At 38.2% G+C, this 25,496-nt stretch overlaps 3 protein-coding genes across 3 annotated transcripts; 2 read left to right on the plus strand and 1 right to left on the minus strand.

Annotated features, from left to right (window-relative positions):
* The first annotated feature begins 3,953 nt into the window (after window positions 1-3,953).
* On the plus strand, window positions 3,954-4,457 carry LOC142179798 (uncharacterized). The gene has a single exon (XM_075250674.1). It carries the CDS (start codon window positions 3,954-3,956, stop codon window positions 4,455-4,457), a length of 504 nt encoding a protein of 167 aa, XP_075106775.1.
* Window positions 4,458-9,375: 4,918 nt separating this feature from the next.
* LOC107806325 (uncharacterized) lies at window positions 9,376-15,373 on the plus strand. Its single transcript, XM_016630465.2, has 7 exons — window positions 9,376-9,651; window positions 9,766-9,985; window positions 10,490-10,613; window positions 10,748-11,091; window positions 11,589-12,579; window positions 13,252-13,418; window positions 14,734-15,373. The coding sequence occupies exons 1-7, from the start codon at window positions 9,566-9,568 to the stop codon at window positions 14,812-14,814; spliced, it is 2,013 nt and encodes a 670-aa protein (XP_016485951.2). The 5' UTR covers window positions 9,376-9,565; the 3' UTR covers window positions 14,815-15,373.
* LOC107806339 (peptidyl-prolyl cis-trans isomerase CYP26-2, chloroplastic-like) lies at window positions 15,099-16,639 on the minus strand. Its single transcript, XM_016630481.2, has 2 exons — window positions 15,630-16,639; window positions 15,099-15,370 (listed from the first exon to the last, which is right to left on the minus strand). The coding sequence occupies exons 1-2, from the start codon at window positions 16,496-16,498 to the stop codon at window positions 15,268-15,270; spliced, it is 972 nt and encodes a 323-aa protein (XP_016485967.1). The 5' UTR covers window positions 16,499-16,639; the 3' UTR covers window positions 15,099-15,267.
* Between the last annotated feature and the right edge of the window lie 8,857 nt (window positions 16,640-25,496).

Below are 25,496 nucleotides of genomic sequence, written 5' to 3' on the forward strand. Positions count from 1 at the left end.
AGAATGCCTTCACCACTTCTTCTCAAACTTTACCCTTTTAAAAAGCTTCATGGTCATCCACCCTCCTATGATCATTTAAAATCATTTGGATGTCTCTGCTTTGCTACTTCCCCTAAGGTAGGCAAGGATAAGTTCCAATCTAGAGATATTGCATGTATATTCTTAGGATATCCATGTGGGAAGAAAGGTTATAAAATTGCTCAATTTGTCTAACTCTTCTATTTTCCATTCTAGAGATGTGGTATTCCATGAACATAATTTTCCTTATTCTTCTTCTTTTAATCATTCTCATTCCAATGTTTTACCTCCCACTTTTGTGGATATCCCAGCTCCTCCTCCTGTGGTTACTCCCTTTACTAGTCATCCCGAGTCCTTCCCCACTTCTCCTCTTCTCCATTCAACTTCACCTCCTATTGTTTCCTCTGTTCCTATTTCTACCTCTCCTACTTCCACCTCAACTATTTCTGATCTTCCCATCTTAAGAAAGTCCATTAGAACTGTCACTCAACCTTTTTATCTTAAGGATTATATCTGTTCATCTGTCATCTCATCCTTTAATTTTGCCCACTCTAAGATCTCATCTAGTGAAGCTCACATGCATGAACCTCAGTTCTACCAGCAGGCTGCATCTCATCCTGCTTGGCAAGAGGCCATGCTAAAAGAATTTCATGCTTTTGAGGCTAATCAGACTTGGGACATTGTCCCTCTTCCCCCAAATAAGAAGGTCATTCCTTGCAAATGGGTTTATAAGATTAAGTAGAGGGTAGATGGGTCTATTGAAATATACAGGGCAAGGTTGGTTATTAGAGGTGATACTCAGAGGGAAGGCATAGATTTTACTAAAACCTTCTCCCCTGTTATCAGGCTCATCACCATTAAATATCTCTTAACTTTTGCCATCAAGAGAGATTGGACTGTGTACCAGTTGGATTTTAATAATGTCTTTCTCCATGGTGATCTCCATGAGGAGGTCTATATGAAAATTCCACTTGGTCTTAATGTCTCCTCTGCTTCTTCTTCAGCTCCCCTGGTCTGTAAGCTCAAGAAATCTCTCTATGGCCTTAGGCAAGCCTCCAGGCAGTGATTTTCTAAACTGTCTTAGGCTTTGCTCTCAAGGGGATACATTTCCAGTCTCAATGATTACTCTCTCTTCACCAAATCCTCTTCTAGCTCTTTGGTAGTATTAGCCGCCTATGTTGATGATATATGATTAGCTGGAGATGATCTCACTGAAATGAACTCCCTAAAGTCATTTTTGGATGATCAGTTCAAGATCAAGGATCTGGGTTCAGTCCACTATTTCTTGGGTCTGGAAATCTCCAAAACCCCTGAGGGTTATGTCACGAGTCAGCATAAATACACTAATGATTAGCTTGCTAAGTTCAAGTTCCTTGGAAGGGCGACGTAAGGCTAAGCAACCGATGTCAGTGCAGTTGTTATGTGCCAACTGAGGTTCTCTCTGTACGCTAGACTAGATTGTCAGTGCCGTACGGAAAAACTAATATCGTGAGCAATTGAGCAGCGGAAAAATGAGCAATTGATGATGAAAGCTGATGATTATATTGATGATGATGAAAGCTATTACAAGATACAATGCATTGTCGGGGGAGAGACACCAGTACAGAGAATTGTTTGAATGCTTGAATGTTTGAATGCTTTGGTCCCCCCTTTAATAATGCTTAAAAAAAAATAAACCAAAGTTACATGAGTTGACCTAAGAAAGCTATAAAATCACACTGAAGGAAAATATTGTAAAACTACTCTATAATTACAATGAAAAGGACTTAGTTTTCTACATGATGGAAGCAAGTCCGATGGCAGCAACTTTGTCTTGAGCATCAGGGTCTGTGCGCGCATTACTGTTGGCGCGCACGACACTATTTGGATCTGCCAGTGGCTGGGCGCTAGTGCTTGGCATTGGATTTGCGCGTTACCAAAATATCCATAAAAATTTAGATGGCCATTTTATCCTTCCTTTATATCCTACTCCTATAATATTTTTATACCAAAAAGTAAATTTACCCTTCAATAAATGATAATATATGTACTAATCTACCACAAATAATTAGGTAAATGAAAAGACAATTGCGCAAAAGACAAATACAATGAACAAAGTAAATGATAAAGATGTACTGATTCACCCTTTCAACTCTTCCTTAGTAAAGTTGTACTACCACAGTCTTTTCAATTCTTGCAACTACTTTCGTCTTCTTTATTCAAACCACTATAATTGAAAGAAACTTTTTTTTTTCATAAAGAAACATTCTTCTTTTGATTTTTTTATATCTGGTTATCATCTCTTACATACAAAGCTAACTATAAATATCAAATCAGGTACATCTATGTCTCTTCTGTTACTTCTTGCAAGTGTTTTGCTAATGTCAGAGCTTTTTCTTTCCATCTTTGTCTTTCTAACAATTTCTTTTTATACAGGATAAGTGGATTATGTTTTTAAAATTTAATGTACGAATTATTAAATTTTAAAAAATATTTTGTGATACCAACAGACTAAAAAGTGGACTAGGATTTTTGTGACCAAATTGTAAAGAGGAAAGATTAATTAATTGTTACTTCATCATGGGTCCTAACTGGTGGAATCTAAATCATTGTTCCTTATTGTTAAAACTTAATTATAGAGATCGTCGAAACTTTTGTTAGAAGCCTTGTCTGAGTGTGTTCTTTTATATTTTCCTGCCAATTTGTATTTTTTGAATAAAAGGAAAAATCTTTCTTTATCCTGATGAGTTAAAAAAAAATTCTTCAACAGGTTTTGAAGAACCCAACATAATCAGTTAATGAGAAACTCTATTAACATTTGACCTTTCATGGTATGATGTGATGAAATTGTCAGATATATATATAATTAAATTTTCTCTTAATTGTGTTTGGTCATTCTCTTATTGTAAATCAATTTCTCTTAAAAGTCATCAAACTATTTTCTTAATTATATTGGTTGTCTAATTACTCAAATATATGTGCGTTCCAATTCCATTTTTCAATAAGTATTTCATTTACTGAATTATCTTTGTTATGTCCACTTTTTTCTCCTTTTTAGATGCTGAGATTTTATTTGTCCTCTATTTTGTTACACATTATTGATTTAATCTTCGAAAGCTGAAGCTTCAACACTAACGATGATGAACGTAAATCATGTACTGGTGATAATAAATAAGTTATTGTCAAATTTATGTTATTTATTTTTCTTCCTATTGGTTTTTGCCACTTAAATAGGTTTTCCTCTTCCTCTTATTAGAAGTCTTTCCTTCTCCTTGTTAATTCTTCTTTATGTTTGTTGGACTAGACCCATTTGATAGTGGTTGATTTCTTTTTTTTTATTTTTACTTTAGGCCAGTAATAGGATCCTGCCTAATCTTGTATTTAACTAGGCCTTATTGTTTTCTACAGACAATTATTCATTTTCTTACAACAGATAATAAAAATATCCAGAAGTTTTTTTTCTCTCTCTAATGAAAACACTCGACTTCCATTCTTTTGTGCTCTCAATCTGAGAGATGTATCAAAACTAACATGGTATCAGAGCATAGATCCTTCTATGGCACGTTCTTCGCTTCCGATCGATCCTGTTTTCGTCAATTTCAGAGCAGTATTTCGTTCCAGATGATGTTCGACTCGTCTAGGGTTTTTTACTGATTTTTGTTTGATTTCTTAGTTAGATTCTCATATTTTCAACATTTGTGATCTCAAATTGTTCGATTGGTGATGAGATTTGAGGATTTCGTGATTTTCATCCCGAGGTAGGGTTTCGAAGTCATCTATTGTCAAGCCGAAGATTCTTCTTTCTCGTTTGTGTTTGAAGGTCGTTTCCTCTTTTCCGGTCGCGAAAAGAGCTGGGTAACCTCGTATCATTTCATTCATCATTGTTGTGAATCGCATGCCTATTTGATCCGTAGATGCGTATGTACTGTGTTGGCTAATAGACAATCTGCTTAAAAATGACAAACGATAATGACACCAGTGCTGATGCGACTTCTTCCACTCCCTCACGCCTAATTTTCCATGAATATGACTACACCCTTCCTTGTCACCCTCTATATGTTCATCCATCAGACGTGCTAGGAACTTCCTTAGTTTCCAGTCCTTTTGATGGAAGTTGCTATGGGAGTTGGAAACGTAATGTCCTAGTTGCTTTGTCTATTCGTAACAAGCTAGATTTCATTAATGGTACTTCTCAGAGACCTCCTGAAGGCTTTCCTCTAGCCAGACAGTGGCAACACTGCAATGACCTTGTGGTCTCTTGGCTGACTAATTCTATGTCCAAAGAAATATCTAGGAGTGTTGAATACTCTGAGTTTGCTAAGGATATTTGGATTGAGTTAGAAGAGAAGTATGGGAAAGCTGATGGTGCTAGGATCTTTGAGCTAAAGAATGAACTAGCTCATATTTCCCAAGGGTCCATAGACATAGCATCATATTTTAACAAAATTAAGCAACTATAGGATGATATTGCATCTTTGTCTACTGGGAGAGTTCGAATGTGTACTTGTGGGGGTAAGGCTACTGAAGATGAAGAACAAAAGGTCTACCAGTTCCTTATGGGATTGAATGACACTTATGTCTAAACAAGAAGCAACATATCATGATGAAGCCCTTACCTTCCATTGGTAATGTATATGGGATTTTGCTATCTGATGAGAAGCAGAGACAAGTCTCTGTTGGAACTCAATTTGCTTCCAGCTCTGCTTCTTTCAGTGCTGGTGTATCCAGGCCTCCCCCCTCTCCCAAAATAAATTTTGAACCTCAAAGGTCTGGTGCCACTTTTAAGGGATCGTTTGAGCCTCATAGGTCTGCTATTATCTGTAAGTATTGTAAGAAATCTGGACATAATATTGATAAGTGCTACAAGCTCCATGGCTTTCCTCCAAATTTCAAATCAAATAGATCTCCTCCTCCCAGAAGGTCTGCTGCCCATGCTGAAGTGGATACTTCTGGTGCTTCTACTATGTCAGCTGGTTCTGAAGGTGCTTCTGCTCCTGAATAGTCCTATCCAGTTCATGGTCTTACCAAGGACCAATATTCCCAGCTAATGTTACTCCTTCAGCAATCTCAACTGTCTCCATCGGTATCATCTACTTCCTCAACCAACTATCTTACTTCTGCCAGCTTTGTTGGTGAGTTGTTACCTCCCAAGGGTGTGTCTTATTGTGCATGTATGCTGACTAAGATAGATAATATAATTTGGGTGATAGACTCTGGGTATCTGACCACATGACCTCCCTTAAATATTTGCTTTTTAATGTTCAAACACTTCTTATACCCTACCTTGTTTCTCTCCCTAATGGGTATGGGGTTAAGGTCACTAATATTGGATCCTTAACCTTGTTCCCTGGCTTGGTTCTTCATAATGTGCTATATATTTCTAGTTTTCAATATAATCTCATCTCTGTGTACAAATTACTTTCCCATGATGATGATATTGTACAATTTGCCAAGGTTGCTTGTACCCTACAAGGCCCTTCAGTGAGGAAGCCAGTGGTTCTTAGTAGATTAGACAATGGACTCTACAAACTGTTTTAGAATTCCAAGCCTCCAACATCATCTACTTTACCTCTTTCTAATTCCCTTAATTCTTGTTTGCTTAATTCAGTTTCTGCTCCTATTTTTGTGCCTGATGATACTGCCATTGTAAATACCAATACTGTTTTGCATAATATGAATAAAGATGATATTGTTTGGCATTACTGACTTGGCCACATTCCTTTCTCTAAAATGAAGTGCATTTATGGTCTTAATTGCAAACTGTCTTCCAAATAGTCATTCAATTGTCCAGTTTGTCCTTTAGCTAGGCAGACAAGGTTATCCTTCCCTGATAGTTCTATTCACTCCACCCAGCCCTTTCAACTAATACACATAGATACTTGGGGACCCTATTCTACTCCTTTCTATGATGGTTCTAGGTATTTTTTAACCATTGTAGATGACTACTCTAGAGCTACTTTGATATATTTAATGGGAGCCAAGAGCAATGCCTTTGAATTGCTCAAAGCTTTCATTGCTATGGTTGAAACCCAATTTCCACTCTAAAGTTCAAACTGTTAGGAGTGATAATGCTTTGGAGTTGGGATCTAGTTCTTCTGGTTGCCTTTTCTTTTCAAAAAAAAAGGATTGTACACCAAACCTCTTGTTCTCACACCCCTCAACAGAATGGTATTGTGGAAAGAAAACACAAACATTTACTAGAGACTGTTAGGGCACTTTTGTTTCAATCTAACTTACCGCTTAAATATTTGGGTGACTGCCTCTTAACTGCCACCTATTTGATTAATAGATTTCCTTCACCTCTTCTTAATCACAAAAGTCCCTATGAATTGCTTCATTCTTCCACTCCTACTTACCACCACTTTAGAGCTTTTGGGTGCCTTTGTTACTCAACTGTTACCACCCCTCACAAAGACAAATTTCATCCCAGGTCCATTCCTTGTGTTTTTATTGGCTACCCTTTTGCCAAAAAGGGCTACAAGCTCCTTAATCTTCAGAATAACACCTGTTTTGTATCAAGAGATGTCATTTTCTATGAACACATTTTTCTTTTCTTTCAATCCTCTCATGTTGTACCTTAGGTCTTCCCCTTTCCTTTTTCTGCTTGTTTTGATGAGGTTTCTTTTCCTCCATCTTCCTCTCCTTCCTACCCTTCACCTTATCCTTCTACTGCTCCTCCATCCTTATCTGTTCCCACCTCCATCTCTTCTCCTTCTCATGCTTCTATCCCTCATGTACCTCCTCCTGTTTTGAGAAGATCTTCCAGGCCACACAATCCACCCAGTTATCTCAAGAGTTATGTCTGCACATCTACTTCTTCTCCTCATCCCTCCAGGTCTGTCTCCAATGCTCCTTCTCTTAGTCAGCCTCATATTCCTGAGCCTTACTCTTACTCTTAGGCTGCATTGTTCCTGAATGGCAGGCAGCCATGAGATGTGAATTTGAGGCCTTGGATGGTAACAGAACTTTAGGACATTGTTGAATTTCCTCCTGGCAAGAAACCTATTGGATGTAAACGGGTATACAAGGTTAAATATAAGACTGATGGGAGTATTGAAAGATATAAAGCTAGGTCGGTAGTTAGGGGGGACACTCAAATTGAGGGTACTGACTTTAATAAAATATTTTCTCCTGTGGTCAAGATGTCTACTGTCAAAACTCTAAGTGTTGTAGTTGTTAAGCAACACTGGCCCCTCTTTCAACTAGATGTGAATAATTCCTTCTTACATGGGGACCTTGATGAAGAGGTTTTCATGAAGCTGCCACGTGGTCTCACTGTTACTCATCCTTCCTCTTCTTTTGCTCCTTTGGCTTGCAAACTCCAGAAATCTCTTTATGGTTTAAGACAGGCTTCCAGACAATGGTATGCTAAATTGTCTCAAGTCTTATGCTCTAAGGGCTTTTCTCATTCCTTAAATGATTACTCTATTTTTACCAAGGGTTCTGGAGATTCTTTGGTCATCTTGGCTGTGTATGTAGATGGCATCATCTTGACTGGGTATGATCTAGGTGAATTGGCTGATTTGAAGTCCTTTCTCAATGACTAGTTCAAGATTAAGAACTTGGGCTCTCTTAACTACTTCTTTGGCATTGAGGTTTTATACACTGATTCTCGGGTTGTTCTTCATCGGAAAAAGTTCATTCATGATTTGTTGGCTGACTTTCATTCCTCTGATTTCTCTTATGTCACTTGCCCTCTTGAGTTGAATGTGAAGTTGAAAGATAAGGTTGGAACTCCCTTGCCCAAACCTGAAGAGTACAAGAGTCTAGTGGGCAAGCTGAACGTTCTGACACACACTAGGCCTGACCCTAGTTTTGTTGTCTAGCATCTGAGTCAGTTTATGCAGTCTCCTTGTGTTCCAAACAAGCAGGCTGCCCTGCACTTGCTGAGATACCTCAAGGGCACATCTGACTTTGGAATCTTTCTCAATAACTCTCTTGACTTGTCCTTGCAGATTTAATGTGACAGTGATTGGGCTTCTTGCCCAGACAGCCGCAGGTCAGTCACTGGTTTTCGTATCTTTCTTGGGGGCAACTTGGTGGGCTGTAAATCAAAGAAGCAACCTGTTGTCTCCCCTTTCTCTGCTGAAGCTGAGTATCGGTCCATGAGTAAGGCTGTGGCAGAGTTGTCTTGGCTCACTAGATTGTTATCTAATTTTGGAGTTTCTCCTTCTTTACCTGTTTCTTTGTTTTGTGATAATCATGCAGTCCTCCACATTGCAATAAACCCAGTTTTCCATGAACACACTAAACATATTGAGTTGGACTGTCATTTTGTTCGTGGTAAGCTTGGGGATGACCTGATCAGTCTTCTTCACACTTCCAGTGCTTCTCAAATGGCTGATGTTCTTACCAAAGTGTTACCTGGGCCTGCTCATCATCGTCATATTCGCAAGCTGGGAGTTGTGTCACCTTCAAACTTGAAAGGGGTTGTTGGACTAGGCCCATTTGATAGTGGCTGATTCCTTTTTTTATTTTTACTTTGGGCCAGTAATAGGACCCGGCCCAATCTTATATTTAACTAGGCCTTATTGTTTTGTACAGATAATTATTTATTTTCTTACAACAGATAATACAAATATCCAGAAGTTTCTTTTCTCTCTCTAATGGAAACACTCGACTTCTATTCTTTTGTGCTCTCAATTCGAGAGATGTATCAAATCTAACAATGTTACGGCTTTCAAAGAACTGTTGAAGGTGCAGTTTAATTGGATACAATCTTTTGGTATTTCATGCTGCTATTATTCTACTGAGTTCTCTAAACAGTGATTTCCATTTGGAATTGAACCCCACTAAAATAATTATTTTTCTATAATATACTTAAAAGATTAGATTAGGTATTCTGTATCCCTTTGGTATTGTATATTGACGTCTTAAATATTCAAAGCAAAAATATGTCTCCAAAAACTTTGTATTTGTATCTCCATAAGGCACTTTATTCGTTTAGACTACCTACGTGTGCTGTATTTGCTGGATAAGTCAAAGTGCTACATATAGTAACATTTATGCCGGTTTGTTATGTATGCATCGTACCTACCTAGCTGCATTTAGTTGTTCAACTTCGCAGTTTATACATTATCTTATTAATTTTGCATTCAATAATCAAGTTTGAGCTTGTATTTTTCTCTTTTAAATTTTGTGCAACTTATCACACATGTTTTAATATTGTTTATTTATACTATTTTAAAAAAAAAATTAGGATACACGTGCAACGCACGTGTCCAGAAACTAGTATATATATATAGATAGATAGAGAGAGATAAATGTTGTTGCTCTCTCCATTAGTTAGATATTTGACTGACACTGCTCAAATTTTATAAACTTAAAGGACCAGACATGCTTAAGATGACCTTTAATGGACTTCTTTGAACATACCTTTAACATAAGGAATCGTTTTGTTATTTTCTCTCAAATCAAATGGACAATACCCAGTTCCTTCCAGCTTAAAGCCTCCGGCAAAAGAAGTCTTCTGAAACCTCACCGATTAATCCTCGATGCCGGTGAATACTGTTTAAACTCGCGCTTCACACACACAGTACATATTTGGACAGTGGAAAAAAGAGAAGAAATGGCTGAAGAATCAGAGAAGCGGTTTCAAGAGGCCATGGACAAGCTCTTTCGGGTTCCTCCCAAATCCAAGCCCAATTCCACCAGGTTCTCTTATTTCCCTATCTTTTTAATTTCTTAATTTTTTGTTCGGTGACTGAATTTGTGTACATCTAATGGCTATGATGTTTAATTGTGGCATTTTTGGTTTGGCTGTACTAGCGCATGTGGAGTTCAATTGTCAAGAGGCAAGAAGCGGCCGGATATGTCATCTGCGTTTGCATCAGTGGATCCAAAATTAAGAGGCAAAGCAGTTAACAAGCACAATTTATTTGCTACTAACAGTTCAGGGGAAGCTCCGCCTTGTAGACCATGGGACCGAGATGATTTATTTACAAGGATAGCCACTTTTAAGGCTATGACCTGGTTTGCTAAACCAAAGGTTTGATTTTTAGTGCCTCCTCTTCTTTTTAGTGCCCCTCTAAATATTTAATCCTTACAGTAAATAGTACTTAGGCAACCCATTATGCCTAAGTAACATATAATGTCTCAAGGGAACAGACACCAAGCTTTCTTTCTATGCTTTTAAACCATATGCTTTTGCTCAGTTGTTCTAGTAATAGAGAAGTATACTTTTTTATGACGATTCCAAAGCTAATTGCTCTAGCTGACTGGTTGAACTTATACAGGCTTTTACCCTTATCCTAGAAGATTCTTTCGGAAATAGTCTGTGTTTCTAAGTTCTATGGTCTTCCTTTAGAAAGTATCTATCTTTTCTACATTCCTATAATCCACTTTTTTCTTCTTTATGTTCTTGCAAAGGTTAGCTCTACATCTTTTCTTCGAAAAAAGGAACTTTTCCTTCTGTATTATCTGTTTGCACATAAACTGTTTCCACTCTGCCACATTCTAAATCTTAGAACACAATGCATTTGTTCCTTGGCAGGCAATTAGTTCTGTTAACTGTGCTAGAAGAGGTTGGATTAATGTAGATATGGATACCATTGCATGTGAAGCATGTGGATCACGTATGCTTTTCTCTACTCCGCCATCTTGGTCGCAACAGCAAAGTATGTTGCTCATCTTTTCCATCTTTGTGGCATCTGATATATTACTATTATTCTTAAAGTCATTGTTGCCTCGTTCTCATTTCATACTGAATTTGTGTTTCTCATTTCACGGTTCTCCCATTTGCGGGCGTCAGTTGACAAAGCGGCCTTGGTATTCAGCTTGAAGCTGGATAGTGGACACAAGCTACTTTGCCCTTGGATTGACAATGTCTGTGATGAAAAACTAGCAGATTTTCCACCTACAGCTACTGCTATGCTAGTTGATCAGTATAAAATACGGCATTCTGTTCTATCACAGCTTGCTGCTCTTCCTGTGATTTCACCTAAGGCTGTCGCTAGCTTGAGAAGGCCTCAGTTGGAACAATTTCTACGAGAATCTTTAACTGTGGAACGTGATGAGCCTGAGTCCACACGAACTCCCCAAAATGAAGACACCAGAAATGAACGCACTCCAGTTTCTTCTCTCACATATTATCAGGTATGAAAGAAAATGTGTACATGAGCCAGCAAATATTGTTCTTAGTTTCTCATTGCAGGAGAATGTTGACGAGTACAAAACTGCTGCTAACCCTTACTCAACTTGATTTCTCTGATTTAATTAGTACGATGGCAAGAGCTGGTGCCTAACTGCATATCTGCTATCAAACAAAACTTGTCTCATCCATTGTCCAGTTGATCACTATGCTGTTTATTTTTGGCCTACATATCTATATGTCTTCACTGTTTGAGGAGGGGTTGGGCGGGAGCAATCTTAGAATTTTCACGAAATTTTATCATTCTTCTTTTTTGGGAAGGAGGGACAGGGTGGGGGAGGTGAGCAGGGTTTTATTTCGAGCTATAAGTTTAATTTTCTTAGGTTAGACTTACTCTAAAAAATTGTATGGGCTAATTTTTAACTTAATTTCTTTTGTTAGATGAAGTAATTGTGTTTGTCAATTTGTGGTTTTTGGTATTGATATATTGAATCATGTTTAGGCACAAAAGCTCATTAGTTTATGCGGCTGGGAACTTCGAAGACTGCCATATTTAGTTGACTGCAAGGATCAGCTGTATCAATCTAGTAAGGATGCCAATCTCTTGGATAAGTCTCTTTTGAGCAGGAAGAATCAGACTATTACTGTCTACAGTTCATGTACTGATAAGACTTCTGAGAGCAAGACAGATGATGAAAGTCAAGCTTCTGAAGACGCAATAATCAATCCAAATGCTGTTGTTCTCGACTGTAGGCTTTGTGGGGCTTGTATTGGTCTATGGGATTTTTCCATGGTTCCTCGGCCTTTGGAATTTCTACGAGTAAGTGGATACACACAGGTCAACGATGACCATGTCAGTCTCACCGATGGCGGTAAAAACCTTCTTTCCGGCAACAATGATCGTGATGAGAGTAGAGAGAACATAGGACACATTGCAACTTCTGGTAACACTATGTTAGATAGAAGACAGCCAAGTTTAAACTTAACGATTGCAGGTGGTCCTCCTCCAGCAACGCATAATTACAGGGCAAAAATTTCTCTGCCAATCATTGGGCGGAATTTGAGAGCATGGTTTATTGCTGAATCTGAGCTTAAGGATGATTTAGTAACCAAGAACGCATCTGGGAAAGGCAAAAACCCAGAGTTTCCTGCAGGAGAAAATACAACGTCTACATCAGAAGTGATAGCAGAAGCTCAACTGGATAACGACAAGACTGCAGCACAAGTTTCTGGCAACACCACTGAAATGGCTGATAATGCAGAAAGTTTGGACAAGGTTGATCCAGCAGTCACAGATCATTGTAAGAACAAGGTTGGAAATGATTTTGGGTCAAGTAGCAAGGATAGTGTCATAACTCGTGTAGGGGAAAGTGGCGAGAGCAGAGTGATGGTTGAAGGCAACAATGTTACACAAGGAGGGGAACAAGGCAATGGGCATGATGTTATAATGGCTGGCGTGCGTCCTCTTATCCGTGGCATTTCACCTAGTCGAGGTAATTCAGTTTGTTTAGTAATGTTTTCTTTGATCAAGCTTGCCCATTTGCATTAGCATGGTTGCAAAATTTTCCATGGAGTTGATTTATATTGGCTATAGGAGGGTGAACCAAGTTTGTTAGCAATATGGATCCAGTCTCATGAAATGGTCCAAGTTTGGTATACTTGCGTTGAATTGCAGTTTTTACCTGCATTACTGTCCAAGGACTGTTCAGTCTCTTCTTATTTTGCATATCTTTCAGAATGACCATATGAATTGCTAGGCTTCTTCCTCCTTTTGGTATTCGCTATTATGCCCATGAATCAGTAATACAACACCTATATTCATTCTGCTGTCTATCCAAAGACCTCACCTCATTGACCCAAGTTTTTCATTCTTCTCTAGCTTCAAGTCTAGGAAGGCCCCTTCCCTATTCTGTGATACTCATTTTGAATTGCACCGCATTGCCTCTTTGGTATTTCTGTCTGCTTTGCTGATATATCAGACATATACGCTTGGAAAACAGATTCTTTTCAACCAATTTATAATTTCACAAAAGTATCATTTTCATGCAGAAATTCGTATGATGAACAATAGAAAAGAAAAAGGAAGGTACATTTTTTATGTGCATTCTTTGCTCTAATTATGTTGAGCGTACAAGTGTAACTGACAGATTATGTCATCCTTTCAGGAAAAGCTATGGAGTTTGATCCATTCAGGCTGCACAGGTATTTTTGCCCCTGGATTGCATCTAATGGTGGCTTTCCACCAGGGTGGGAACAAACATTATCCGCTTTAGAGCGTCATGAAGAATCTTCTTCTTCTTTGTCCAGCTATCATCCATCTTCCTTGATTAAGGTAAGGAGGAAGTAAACTAAGATAGCAAGTTAGTTTGACTAACAAGGATAAAGACATTGTTAGCTGTAGTAGTAATTTTCTTGATTGATGCTGTTAGCTGTAGTAGTAATTAGGCTAGCTTATTACGAAACAGATAACATCAGTAGCTAATTAGAGCAACCTAATTAACATGTAAACTCATATTTTGTTTGGTGTTTAGCAGATCTATTGATGAAATGATGCTCCTTTCATTCGTTTAACAACAATCTATTTCTTCATGGCCTTGACTTGGAGAAATACAGTTTGGGCGTACTGTTCGGATATGATAACTTGAGAACTTAAGGCAAGATTGTTCACATTAAACTAATGATGTTAATAATTCCATTTGGACAAAAAAGAAATAAAATCCATTTGGATGCTGCATTATTTACCTCAGAGATATTTAGACCAAGCATAATTCAGAGAGAAAATATATAGTATACTATCTTCTGTTGGAACGAAGATTTATCTTTCTGGGTCCAGGTTTCGATTTTGAACTCCACATTCCTTTTACCCTGTCTGCTTATGCTTTTAGTCAACTTATAAGTTATATGAACATGACAACTTCAATATCCATTTAATTTTTCTTAGTAAATCACAAAAAAAAGAGGAGTAAATGAGATCATTAGTCGAAGATGAACGGTGATGTTGCATGCCCTTATAACACTGCTGAGGCATCCTCATACATCCAAGTCAAAATTGAGAATCAGTTTAACAGGCTTAGGGATGTTACTTATCAGACTCTACTGTCAGTATCATCCTTTTATTTGCTGATAATTGAAGACGATTTATCACTTGAGCTTCTGATTTTGTAGCTCATTTAATTTGTCGAAATTTTGCTTGGTCGCAGCTGTTTATTTGAATTTAATGGGATAGTTTACCATGGTGTCAGTGGAGTTCTATCTGGTGGTTGACCCTTAGCATATATTGTTAGAGGAAATGGTGGGTTTAGTACTTCTAAAAAAAGTGCTTTTAGCCTCCAAGAAGCTTGGCCAAACTTGCTATAAGACAGAAAAGCACAAGCTTCCTTTGATCTCTTGATACCAGATGGTCTGAGTAATGGGATGAGTGCTACTTATTCTGTGCTTAATCTATCTGCCATTGTACTTGTTTACATTTACTTGTATAGTCTAACTATCAGGAAAAGAGATTATATATTCGCCTTCTATCCTTGTTTACATTACTTGTATAGTTTTGCTGCCAGAAAAAGGATTAATCTTACTTTATATGTACTTTTATTTCAGAAAAGTTCTATCGTCAGAAAGTAAATGATTTATCTTGTGTTGCTCCTGTGCAGGGGGATGATCCTGTTGCTTCAGTGCAAAAGCTTTTTACATCTCCTCCATCCAAGCGAAAGAAGCTTGTTCGACCAAGTTAAATCAGCAAAGCTAACCACGTGCTAGAATATAGCCCCCATGGTCCCCGAGGAAATTCACCAGACAGACTGGGCCATAAGATTACCTTCCCAGTGGAGAAAAGTTTTTGCATCTTATTACCTGTATTTTACCTGTATGTCACAACTGTGAGCTTGTGTAGTGGATAATTAATTAGTAAGACGCTTTTGAGATAATTTCTCCAAAGTGAGAGCAATATATGTATTTTGTGAATGCTATTGTTAATTACTTAGAGAGAGTTGCAATCTGCTTTTTTGGACGGAGAAAGTAAAACAAGGGGAAGACACTATAATTGTTGCCATTGATATGAACTTTCTGAGGAGAGGGAAAATTGCATCGTGAATTTGTTTGGTACATAATTGCTTTACACTTCTAATTTGAGCAGTTCTTCCTCTTAGCAGAATCAAGAGGACAAAAATCTCTCAACCGCATCTTGATCAATCCATCAAGCCGCAATTTGTTATTATCACCTTTGAGTAAGGTCTGTTGAAGCCTCTCTCTGCAACTACAGCCCTTTTATCTCCTATCAACTTAGCCACCCTGTTGATAATACCAAAAAATTAATGCATCTGTATGGTTCCCTTAGTTGAATGATTTTGCATGGGTTAGTTTTATGTATTATTATCCTAATAGGTAACTGTTATGTTTTATCTATGCTGTGACATTTCTGATAGGAAACTGTTTTGTCTTCCTATTAGTTGTTGAAATATACCAGATTGTCTGTTATATGTTTTCATATTTAGTGTCAATTTTCAATAAAAGCCAGCAGATCAGCTAGGTGATTGGGAGATGGCAGTACCTGAAATAAGGAGAACTGGTATTCTCTTTCACAGTTTTGACCTGGCCAATTCTCTCCACAACATCCATACCATCCAAGACTCTCCCAATGACTAAGGCAGAGGCATCTAAATCAGGTGAGTCTTTAACTGCAATGGTAAACTCTGTCCCATTTACATCTTTTCCCAGTTCTTCTTGGTCGATTTCCAGCTTTCCTTTTCGAGCAACCAGCTTCATCTTCGGAGGTGGTTTTGAGGGGTCCCTCACAATAATGCTGACACTTCTTGCTACATTCTTGGTTCCTTGACACCCTTCACTCTGTTTCTCCCATTCATCGACAAGGCTATCGATTTCCATAGTTCTTCCAGTGTTCTTTGCAAGTTCAGCATCCACACCAAATGATCTCAATCCACCATGTTGCACATAATTTGGCATTATCCTCGCAAACTCTTTTCTTCTGTAACTAACCCCAGCTGCTCCACTAACAAGTTTACTGAATCTTGTTGAGCCAACCGGGGCTTTATCGCCGTATAGCCCGATAATAATTCTTCCTATAGGTTCACCATCAACTGATACTTCAAGAAATGCTCGCTTTGTCACATTCTGATCTGAACAATAATCGACTTTTCTTGAAGGCTCTTCTGGTTCTATTTTATCAGGGCTATCGGTTAGTTCATCTGCCCTTGCCCTTGACAAATTCAATGGCTCAATTGCTTGGGAGCCTAAGAGTAGAATCAAGGATGAATTAGTACCTATGGCAAGTTCTCTGCGCGAAAATTTGCAGCATTGGTTGGGAATTGAAAGAGTTTTAGTTGTAGTAGCTGTGCCTTGAATTTGTTTTGGAGGAAGGGGAGATGCTGGAGGCTGGAGAAACTGAGCCGAAGACTGCATAATTTTATGATTTGGTTCCTTTCTTCTTGAGAGAGCTTCTAAAATCTGCCTCTCTAATTGTTTCTCAACTTTCTCTTCATTTTATATGGGTGTAAGAAGTCTGTTTTTTTCCTTTAACATACAGAATGATTTTTGTGGATAGGAACAGCACAAGGCAATCCCCTCATATCTAATACGATCATGCTACTGGTTTATAGAGACTTGACTGGGCCATCCTTTACTTAGCTTTGAATAATATATATTGTATATATAACAGAATGCGTGTGTGTGTATATATATATATATATATATATACAAAAAATATAAAAGAATATATTTTTTTTTGGCTATTATTTTGAGAGCGGCTATATAGTGTCATTTTCCCTAAAACAAAATTATGGTTGGGGCATGACATTTGTTACTATAGTTTTGTCGAGTATTGTATGGTTAATATTTCCGAACAACAATTTATTTGGATGGTCACACCATTTAATGATGTGTTTTCTGCTGGCAAAATAATACTCTCTCTGTCTTATATTATGTGTCGTGTTTTTTTTTACACGCCCCTTAAGAAATATTAGTTAGAAAAGGGATTGGACTATTCTACTCTTATTTATGTCTTAAGATATAATCTCTCTTCATTGAATGTTTATTCTATTTATGTGTTATCTCTATCTTCAAGAACAATTATTGCTAAGGGTAAAAAAGGAAAAAAATAATTACTTTTGTCTTGAACTTCTAAAATGACAAATAATTTGAGATAACTATTTTTAGTAACCACAACGACTGTTAATATGAGACAGAGGGAGTACCAATAGCATTGTAAACGTGCTCGTTGTGAAAACAAATTGAAAAATAAAAAGAAAAGGTATTAAATGTAATATATGATAGGAATTGCGGGGTTTTGTTTATTTAACACACGTTTTTGTTTTTTGGTTCAATATTTAACACAAGATGCTACAATAGGAAGGAAAATATATTACCGCCATTCCCGATCCGCACAGTGATGACTGTTCAATGTTACTAATAACTAGTGAATTGGTAATAAGAATAAAAATTAAAGAATGGCAATTATATAAAATCTAAATACGATTTTTTGATTAGTAGGTCAACTTCTATTTTCATATTCTGATTAAAGATGTAGATTTTGATGGGTAATTGGCACTACAGACATATTCATGTTTTTTTAATGGATGATAATGCTATCATAAGAATCTACGTAAATCAAAAAGTAATCATATGTTGCTTATTTAAAGATAATTTATTTGTGAGAAAAAGAATTAGAAAATGGACACCATTATATCGTGAAGAGTGATATGGGAAGAGTGCAATTTGTTAATACTTGACCACAACTAAAAATAACATGTAAAATAATATGAATATAATTTCGAACTATAAAATATAAATTAAAATTCACTATTTTCTAAACACTTGTTTTTTTTTTATTTTAAAAAGGTTATGTTTGAAGATCACTTTACCTTACAAGCTTTTCAATTTTCTTTATGATAACATATACTATCGTCAGATATTGAAAAAAAAAACAATTCGACCAATCATTTCTGAATTACCTTTTAAATTTGTACTACAACATATTTCCTAAAGAGAAAGAAATGAAGAAAGAAAAAATGCTAAGATCCATGTGAAAAGTCATACTATATGAAAACACATTCGTGCTTAAAGGAATTTTATCGGTGAAACAATGAGAAAAATAAAAGAAATTGCTTTCTTAGAAAATAAACAAGTCTTAACGTAGTAGAATGGTATATTTATTCAATTTCCTTATAATTTGGTATTAGAGATTGTTATAAACTTTATGAACCATTTATTGAACCAAATACATCATTCAAATATTAGTATACTAACTTGAAAATTTGTGTTTCCTATTAAGTACGTTTGAATTGTCCTTTATAACGATCAGAGACTAGTGAATTTATTGATCCATACAATTGTTCATGTACCAATAGAAAATTTGGTAGCTACCGTGACCTCTACTTCTGCAAGTGGTACTCTTGGTTGAGGAGTTAATCGGAATACTGCGAGTATATCATGATCCTTGATTTGATACTTACGAGTATAATTAGTTATTTTGTAGTCTTTAATAAGCTTTGAATCCGATATTTGCCTTAGTCTCTGTTTGTTACCAAAAATAGATAAATACTTGTTTTAAGTTGGTTGTACTTTTAAGTTCTTTAAATTCATATAGGCAGGGCGATTGAGTGTGTGCTTCCACAATCATTTTTTAGTTCCTTCACACAATAAAACAAAACAAAGACTATTGTACTCAACTGCTTGTGCCATATGATGAGAGTTTTCTATGTTCTATACAGCTTGTTTGGATGGTTGTTATTTATCATTTCTTAATGTATTATATTATATTATATTATATTGTATCGTTTTGATGTATACAATGTTTGGATAGATTGTATTATTTTTCGTCATTTTATGATGTCATGCACCAAAAATATGAAGAATAAACTTGCAATTTTATAAAGAAAAGTAAGATACGGAATAGAATTATTATATAAAAAGGTAAGGTAAAGGATAAAATATGATTATTTAATAATATACAAGGGCAAGATGAGAAAAAAAGAAAAAGGGAACGACGCGATCATACCAAATCGGTCATTCCATAAAGTTGCACTTTTTGTCGTTACGTAACGATAGATTTAACAATGCGATAGAATAAAATTTAAATAACAATCAAAACAAACATTGTATTTAAAGTAACTATACGATACAATACAACAGTTAACAACCATCCAAACACTGTAAGCTATATATGTTCATTCATACCAATACAAGAAAATTTTCGAAATTAGACTTCTTTCTTTAAATTTGTTTGGAGTTCGAATTTGAGGTATGAATATTAAGTATAGATCATAGTTCAAATATTTCTGTTTACCCGAAAAACGGATAGAGTTGAATTTGTACGTAGTTCTAAGGGTACGTGGTATAACTTGACACAAATCAGAAAAGTAAGTAGAAATATATTGAGTATTGACTGTATAAGGGATGAAATACAAATCAAACTGAATGGAAGATGTTTTATAAGCAAGCAAGATGAATCAATGTACTAAGCCCAAAAAGGGGATAATCTTTATTTCAATATCAGTATGTTTTCTCTGTGAATAATATAAAAATGTAGGAATGCCTTCAATGTTCAATGCCTTATAGAAATAATAGCCATCCCTCTTATAGTGGAGGGATCCTACTTTGGATATATTTAAAAATACATAGTGGGGAAATCATGATACAATAGTTTTTCCCTAATTCCCGCTGAGATTCTCTCTCCTTAGTGCGACCGTAATGGTTCTTGTTTCTTGGCTCGATCTTGGTCGGATTTGGTATTGGTTGATTTCCAGATTTAGAACTCGATATTAACTCGAGGCTCGGTATCGAATCGGGCTTGATATTGGTCGGTCTCTGGTTCTTGAGCTCGATGACACCGCTTCACCTCATGGTTTATTTTGGACTCGAGCTCGGTACTTGATCGGTCCCAGAACTTCAAGCTTGGTAACCTGGATTCAGATCCCATCTCGATATTATGAAGATGACCTTAGGTCCATTATGCTCCAATCTTGACTAATCATATGAAGGTCGAAAACGATTTTGATCGTATACAGATAGTCCCATTATTTATCGGGAAGAATGTGGCGAGAAACGACATGATTTTCCAACGGTATGACTAGATATACACTGACATTTGCATCGAGTCCGACCATGACATACGTGATAGATGTCCCGTCAATTTAGTTTACCAAGGCATTAAATGCGTGTCAGATGATGGTCGGCCATTGTCGACACTGAACCGTCATTGACAACCCTATAAATAGCCCCCCCCCCCTTTTAACCATTTTTTACTTTAACATCTCTAAATCTTCTAAGTTCCCTTTCGCATCTTTTGAGTTCTTCATCTGTAAACTTGTGATTTTCACTGTAAAATCCCTCTTTTAGAACACCAAATCTTGTCATCTTCCTCTATCTTCAATCTTCAGATCCTAATGGCGAAAATATCAAAAATCGTTTCTTAGAAAGAAAAAGCTTCTTCTTCGCGGCCCGCCGACGACAAAACACCGGTGGAGCCACGACCTGAGGAGTATGTTCCCGGGAGGTGTGTTCTTACCTCCGATTTTAAGATCGACAAAGCTTCGCCGGTCCCCAGTCGATGCGAGCCAGTATCGAGATATATGTTCCCGATAACCGAGGGCCATCTTAAATAGTTAAGGAAAAATTACAACTGGGAGGACATAAAAGTGATAATCCCGGCTTCCGAAGAAGATATTACTACTCATGTGAAAGGGTTTCTAAGTGTGTACACTTACCCTTTCACGTTGGGCCCCCTCGACCCTGTTGTCATCAATTTTTGCTGCCAATACCAAGTAACTCTAGGCCAAATCAACCCTTCTTTTTGGCGGATTGTTATTCTGATCCGCTTTTTAGTGAACAAAGTCGAGGGGATGCCTTTCACCCTCGACCACCTCATTAGATTGTACAGCCCCCGCCTCTATCGAGGTGGGTTAATAAAACTCCAACGCCGGGCTACCAAAGTGATGTTCTCGAGCATAGACGAGGACAAAGACGGGGGCTAGATGGGCAGGTTCGTTCGAGTGAAGACTTCGGACCTAATTCCGGCAGAGAAGATGCCATTTCCAGAAGAATGGAACATGAAGCATAAGTATAATTCTACTGTTAGCTCTTATTGTCTTGCTCCTTTGTTTCTTTTTCACCGATATCTTTTTTGTGATGCAGTGGTTGCTTGGATGCTCAGTGTAGTTCTTGACCTTAAGAGTTGGGTACGGGACCTGACTTCAACCTCTACATATACCGAGCGCTCGTGGCGCGATTTATCAAAGGGCCGATGGGAGGCTAAAAATCATGATAAGCCTTTTTCCCATGTCTTCGATGATTCGAACAAAATGTCTTTTCTATACTTAACCAATTTTCTTGTGTGTAGTCCTGGGCAAAGATGCAGTCATGAGGCCCTCGTCTGGCGAGGAAGAGACTTCGGCCCAGGTTTCGAAACCGGTGAAGGATAACAAGAGAAAAAGGGCCTCTACTGCCGAGGATCCAAAGCTTAAGACGAGGGTGGCTCGTAAGCCAAGGAAGAACATCATTCCTTTGACCAAAGAATCTGTTCGGCGTCTAAGGGATGAAGACGAAGAAGAAGAAGATGAAGAAGAAGAAGAAGAAGAAGAAGAAGAAGAAGAAGAAGAAGAAGAAGAAGAAAACGACTGGTCCATACTGGTGGCCCGATTGAAGAAAACCATTGATGCCCCAAAGGCAGCTGGGTCGATGGCGGTTGATGAGGCTCCATATCGAACTGAGGGGATATCGGAGAAGGACTCGGACAAAGTCCCCGAGTCGTTCGAGATCGAGGATGCCTCCCACCGAAGTCATCAATCGGTAGGTATATCGGAAGGGGCCGACCCTGAAGCTCTTCGAACCGAGGAGAATGCCCCAAGCGACTCTCTTGAGGCAATAGTAATCGGAGACTCGCCTACTCTCCCTACTTTTCCGAAGGGGCAATTTGAGAAGCCCGATCTTTGGGGACCCTCAAGGTAGCCGGGCCCATGAGGGTGAGGACCCCTTTCGTGATTTATTTACAGGTATCGAGGATTCTGCCGGCCCGAGTGATGCATCGGGTCTTTTCTTCGAGGTTCAACGAACCCTGAATCGGGTAAGTCTTGATTCCCTTTGTTGATGTCATATTTTTCCATTTTCTGCCTAACTTTTTCTCTTTTTCATATATGCTTTAGCTCTTCATCAAGATGAGTTTTCCAAGTCTCGAACGGAACTGAGCCGACGTGAGGCCAACTTCCGAGGGCTTTCGGAAGAGAGAAATGCCCTCAAACTTCTTAATGGGCAGAAAGAGGAAGAGATCAAAGATCTCCGAGCCGAATTGTCCAAGGCATACCAAGATCAGACCGACCTGACCGAGCAGGTAATGATAATCTTAAAAACTCATGGGCTCGATTCGAAAACGGTAGCTAATATTTCGATCTCACAGCTGCAGCAAAAGCTTGAGGTAATCGGGCTGCTTCGTAAGGAGGTCGATACGATAAGGGCGGAGACCTTGGGGTGGAAAGAAGGCATGGACCGCCTTGCTACAGAAAAAGAGATTGCTCGAGCCCAATTATCATCGGACGAAAGTCAACTTCAAGGCATGAAGGAAAAGAGCTCGGTTCAAGCAAGAAAAATAAAAGAGCTCAAGGATCGGTTGGCTTTCGAACTTACCAAGGCCAAATCTGAAGCCGAAAAAGCAAAGGCCGAGGTGGATGCATTCGTGGCTGTCTATCAGGCCGATGCCGAAGCCGCTCAAGTACAAGCGAGAAAGGCAGCTGAGACCGCTCAAACTCGGGCATACTGGGTTGCTGAACTCGCCAAATGCCAATCTTGGAGGGAGACCCTCGAGGAAATCCATGCTCGAGGTTTCGATCTCACCGAAGAGATAAAAAAGGCTAAAGAACTTGAAGCCAATGCTGGAGCCCTGGCTTCCGATGATGATGATGATGAGAGCAAGATCGGGTCTGAGAGCGGGGAGGAGCTCGATGGAGAAGAGGCTGCTCTCGTAGATAATCAGGAACATTAGGGTTTTTTGTTTTTGATCTTTTTTATGTAGGGTCCTGATCGGACCTTGTAAATACTCATATATATGAAGATCTTTTCCTTTCCCGATTTGTCTTTGTTTCATTTGCTGCCTTGTGGAGACTTTGTTTCATTCATGCCTTATGAAAACTTTGTTTCATTCATGACTTATGAAAGTTTTCATAAGTTCGAGGCTTTAGGCAATTTGATCGAAGCCGGATCTTGAAGTCTTTATAACCGAGTGAGTGATTGCTCGAACTTGAAGTAATGTAGCCTGTAGGCTCTTAGACTTAGTAGTTGAGTGAGTGATTGCTCGAACTTGAAGTAACGTAGCCCGCAGTCTTTTAATAGTCGAGTGAGTGATTGTTCGAACTTGAAAATAAGATTAGCCCTTAGGCTTAATGGTTGAGTGAGTGCTTGCTTGAACTCGAAGTAATGTAGCTCATAGGCTTAGTAGTTGAGTGAGTGATTGCTCGAACTCGAAATAAGATTAGCGCTTAGGCTTTTAATATTCAAGTGAGTGATTGCTCGAACTCGAAATAAGATTTGCCCTTAGGCTTAATGGTCGAGTGAGTGCTTGCTCAAACTCGAAGTAATGTAGCTCGTAGGCTTAGTAGTCGAGTGAGTGATTGCTCGAACTCGAAATAACGTAGCTCGTAGACTTTTAATAGTCGAGTGAGTGATTGCTCGAACTCGAAATAAGATTAGCCCTTGGGCTTAGTAGTCGAGTGAGTGCTTGCTCGAGCTCGAAGTAATATAGCCCGTAGGCTTAATAGTCGAGTGAGTGTTTGCCTGAACTCGAAATAAGATTAGCCCTTAGGATTAATGGTCGGGTGAGTGCTTGCTCAAACTCGAAGTAATGTAGCCCGTAGGCTTAGTAGTCGAGTGAGTGATTGCTCGAACTTGAAATGACGTAGCCCGTAAGCTTTTAATAGTCGAGTGAGTGATTGCTCGAACTTGAAATAAGATTAGCCCTTGGGCTTAGTAGTCGAGTGAGTGCTTGCTCGAACTCGAAGTAATGTAGCCCGTAAGCTTATTAGTTGAGCGAGTGTTTGCTTGATCTCGAAGTAATGTAGCATGTAGGTTTTTAATAGTCGAGTGAGTGATTGCTCGAACTCAAAATAAGATTAGCCCTTAGGCTTAGTAATCGAGTGAGTGCTTGCTCGAACTCAAAGTAATGTAGCCCGTAGGCTTAGTTGTCACGCCCCAAACTAGGGGAGGCACGATTGGTACTCGATACTGTATTCGATCGAGTTAGCCACTAAATATACTAGCTAACTAGACTGGGGGCCCAACAGATCGGGCAGCACAACATCTGAAATACTAAGCCTGGACCGCAAGGTTATGACATGAATAACAATAAGCCATATAAACATAGGTAGACAAGCCAAAATAATAAAATACTAGCTGGCCGATGAGGCCGCGACTGAAGACATACATGCCTACACACCTATATATACATGCCAAGCCTATGGGCTGGAGACTGAAAGCAGCAAAAAGAAACCCAGAATATTGTGTCCACAATAGCCTCTAAGAGTGTCATAAGCACTGTCGGGATAAGGCCCCAACTATACCCAAATTGTACAACAAAATTAACTATCCTATGAAAGCTCCAGGAAGAGGTGGAGCTTACCAACTCACAGCTGAACCCCGAAATCCTAGCGGAGGGGTCGATCAGAGTCCCTACCTGGACCTGCACGCACGAAACAAAAATGCAGTGTCCCCAGGCAAAGGGACATCAGTACGAATAAAAATGTACTGGTATGTAAGGCAGAAAGTAGAATCATACATAGCTGATGTAAAAAGGTAATAAAGATACCACCTGACATTGAAACTCTGATAGCCTCCATGGCCGACATCCAACCTCATAGTAATAAAATATGCATGGTATGCTCGTGTAATCGTATGTCGTGAATACATATATATTGATGTAAATGCATGACATACCCAACCAAATGCTAGCAATGGCGGTCTTTTTCGGTAGCTAACCGGTATCATATTGCCAACCTGTGGCCATCTGTACAATATATATAGTCTTTCGGACAAATAGGCCCCTTACCTCCGATTATAGCTCGAAGTCCATGCATAATATGTCATGTATGATATGAACTTTGAATGCACATAATAGGCCATAACAAGAACTTAGCCAACCTTGGCTCATTGGTACTTTTATTCTCATAATCTCATAATCACCTTCGTATCGCATACAAATGTCTCGTGGAACCTCATATCTTTTTTTATAAGTTTGAAAACTTAACTCGACTTTTAGAAAGATAACTTAACTCTGAATATGTTCATAAAAAGCTTAAGGTGCTTCACTTAGTCCTTATACCTGATTTCTTGATAATTAGTAAAAGAAAGTATTTCAAAAAAATCAAATGTTTTAGTAGTTTAAACATAAAAATTATATTTAAAAATTTTGAAATCGACGTGT

Source organism: Nicotiana tabacum, chromosome 4 (assembly GCF_000715075.1).
Source record: "Nicotiana tabacum cultivar K326 chromosome 4, ASM71507v2, whole genome shotgun sequence".
Classification (NCBI taxonomy): Eukaryota; Viridiplantae; Streptophyta; class Magnoliopsida; order Solanales; family Solanaceae; genus Nicotiana; species Nicotiana tabacum.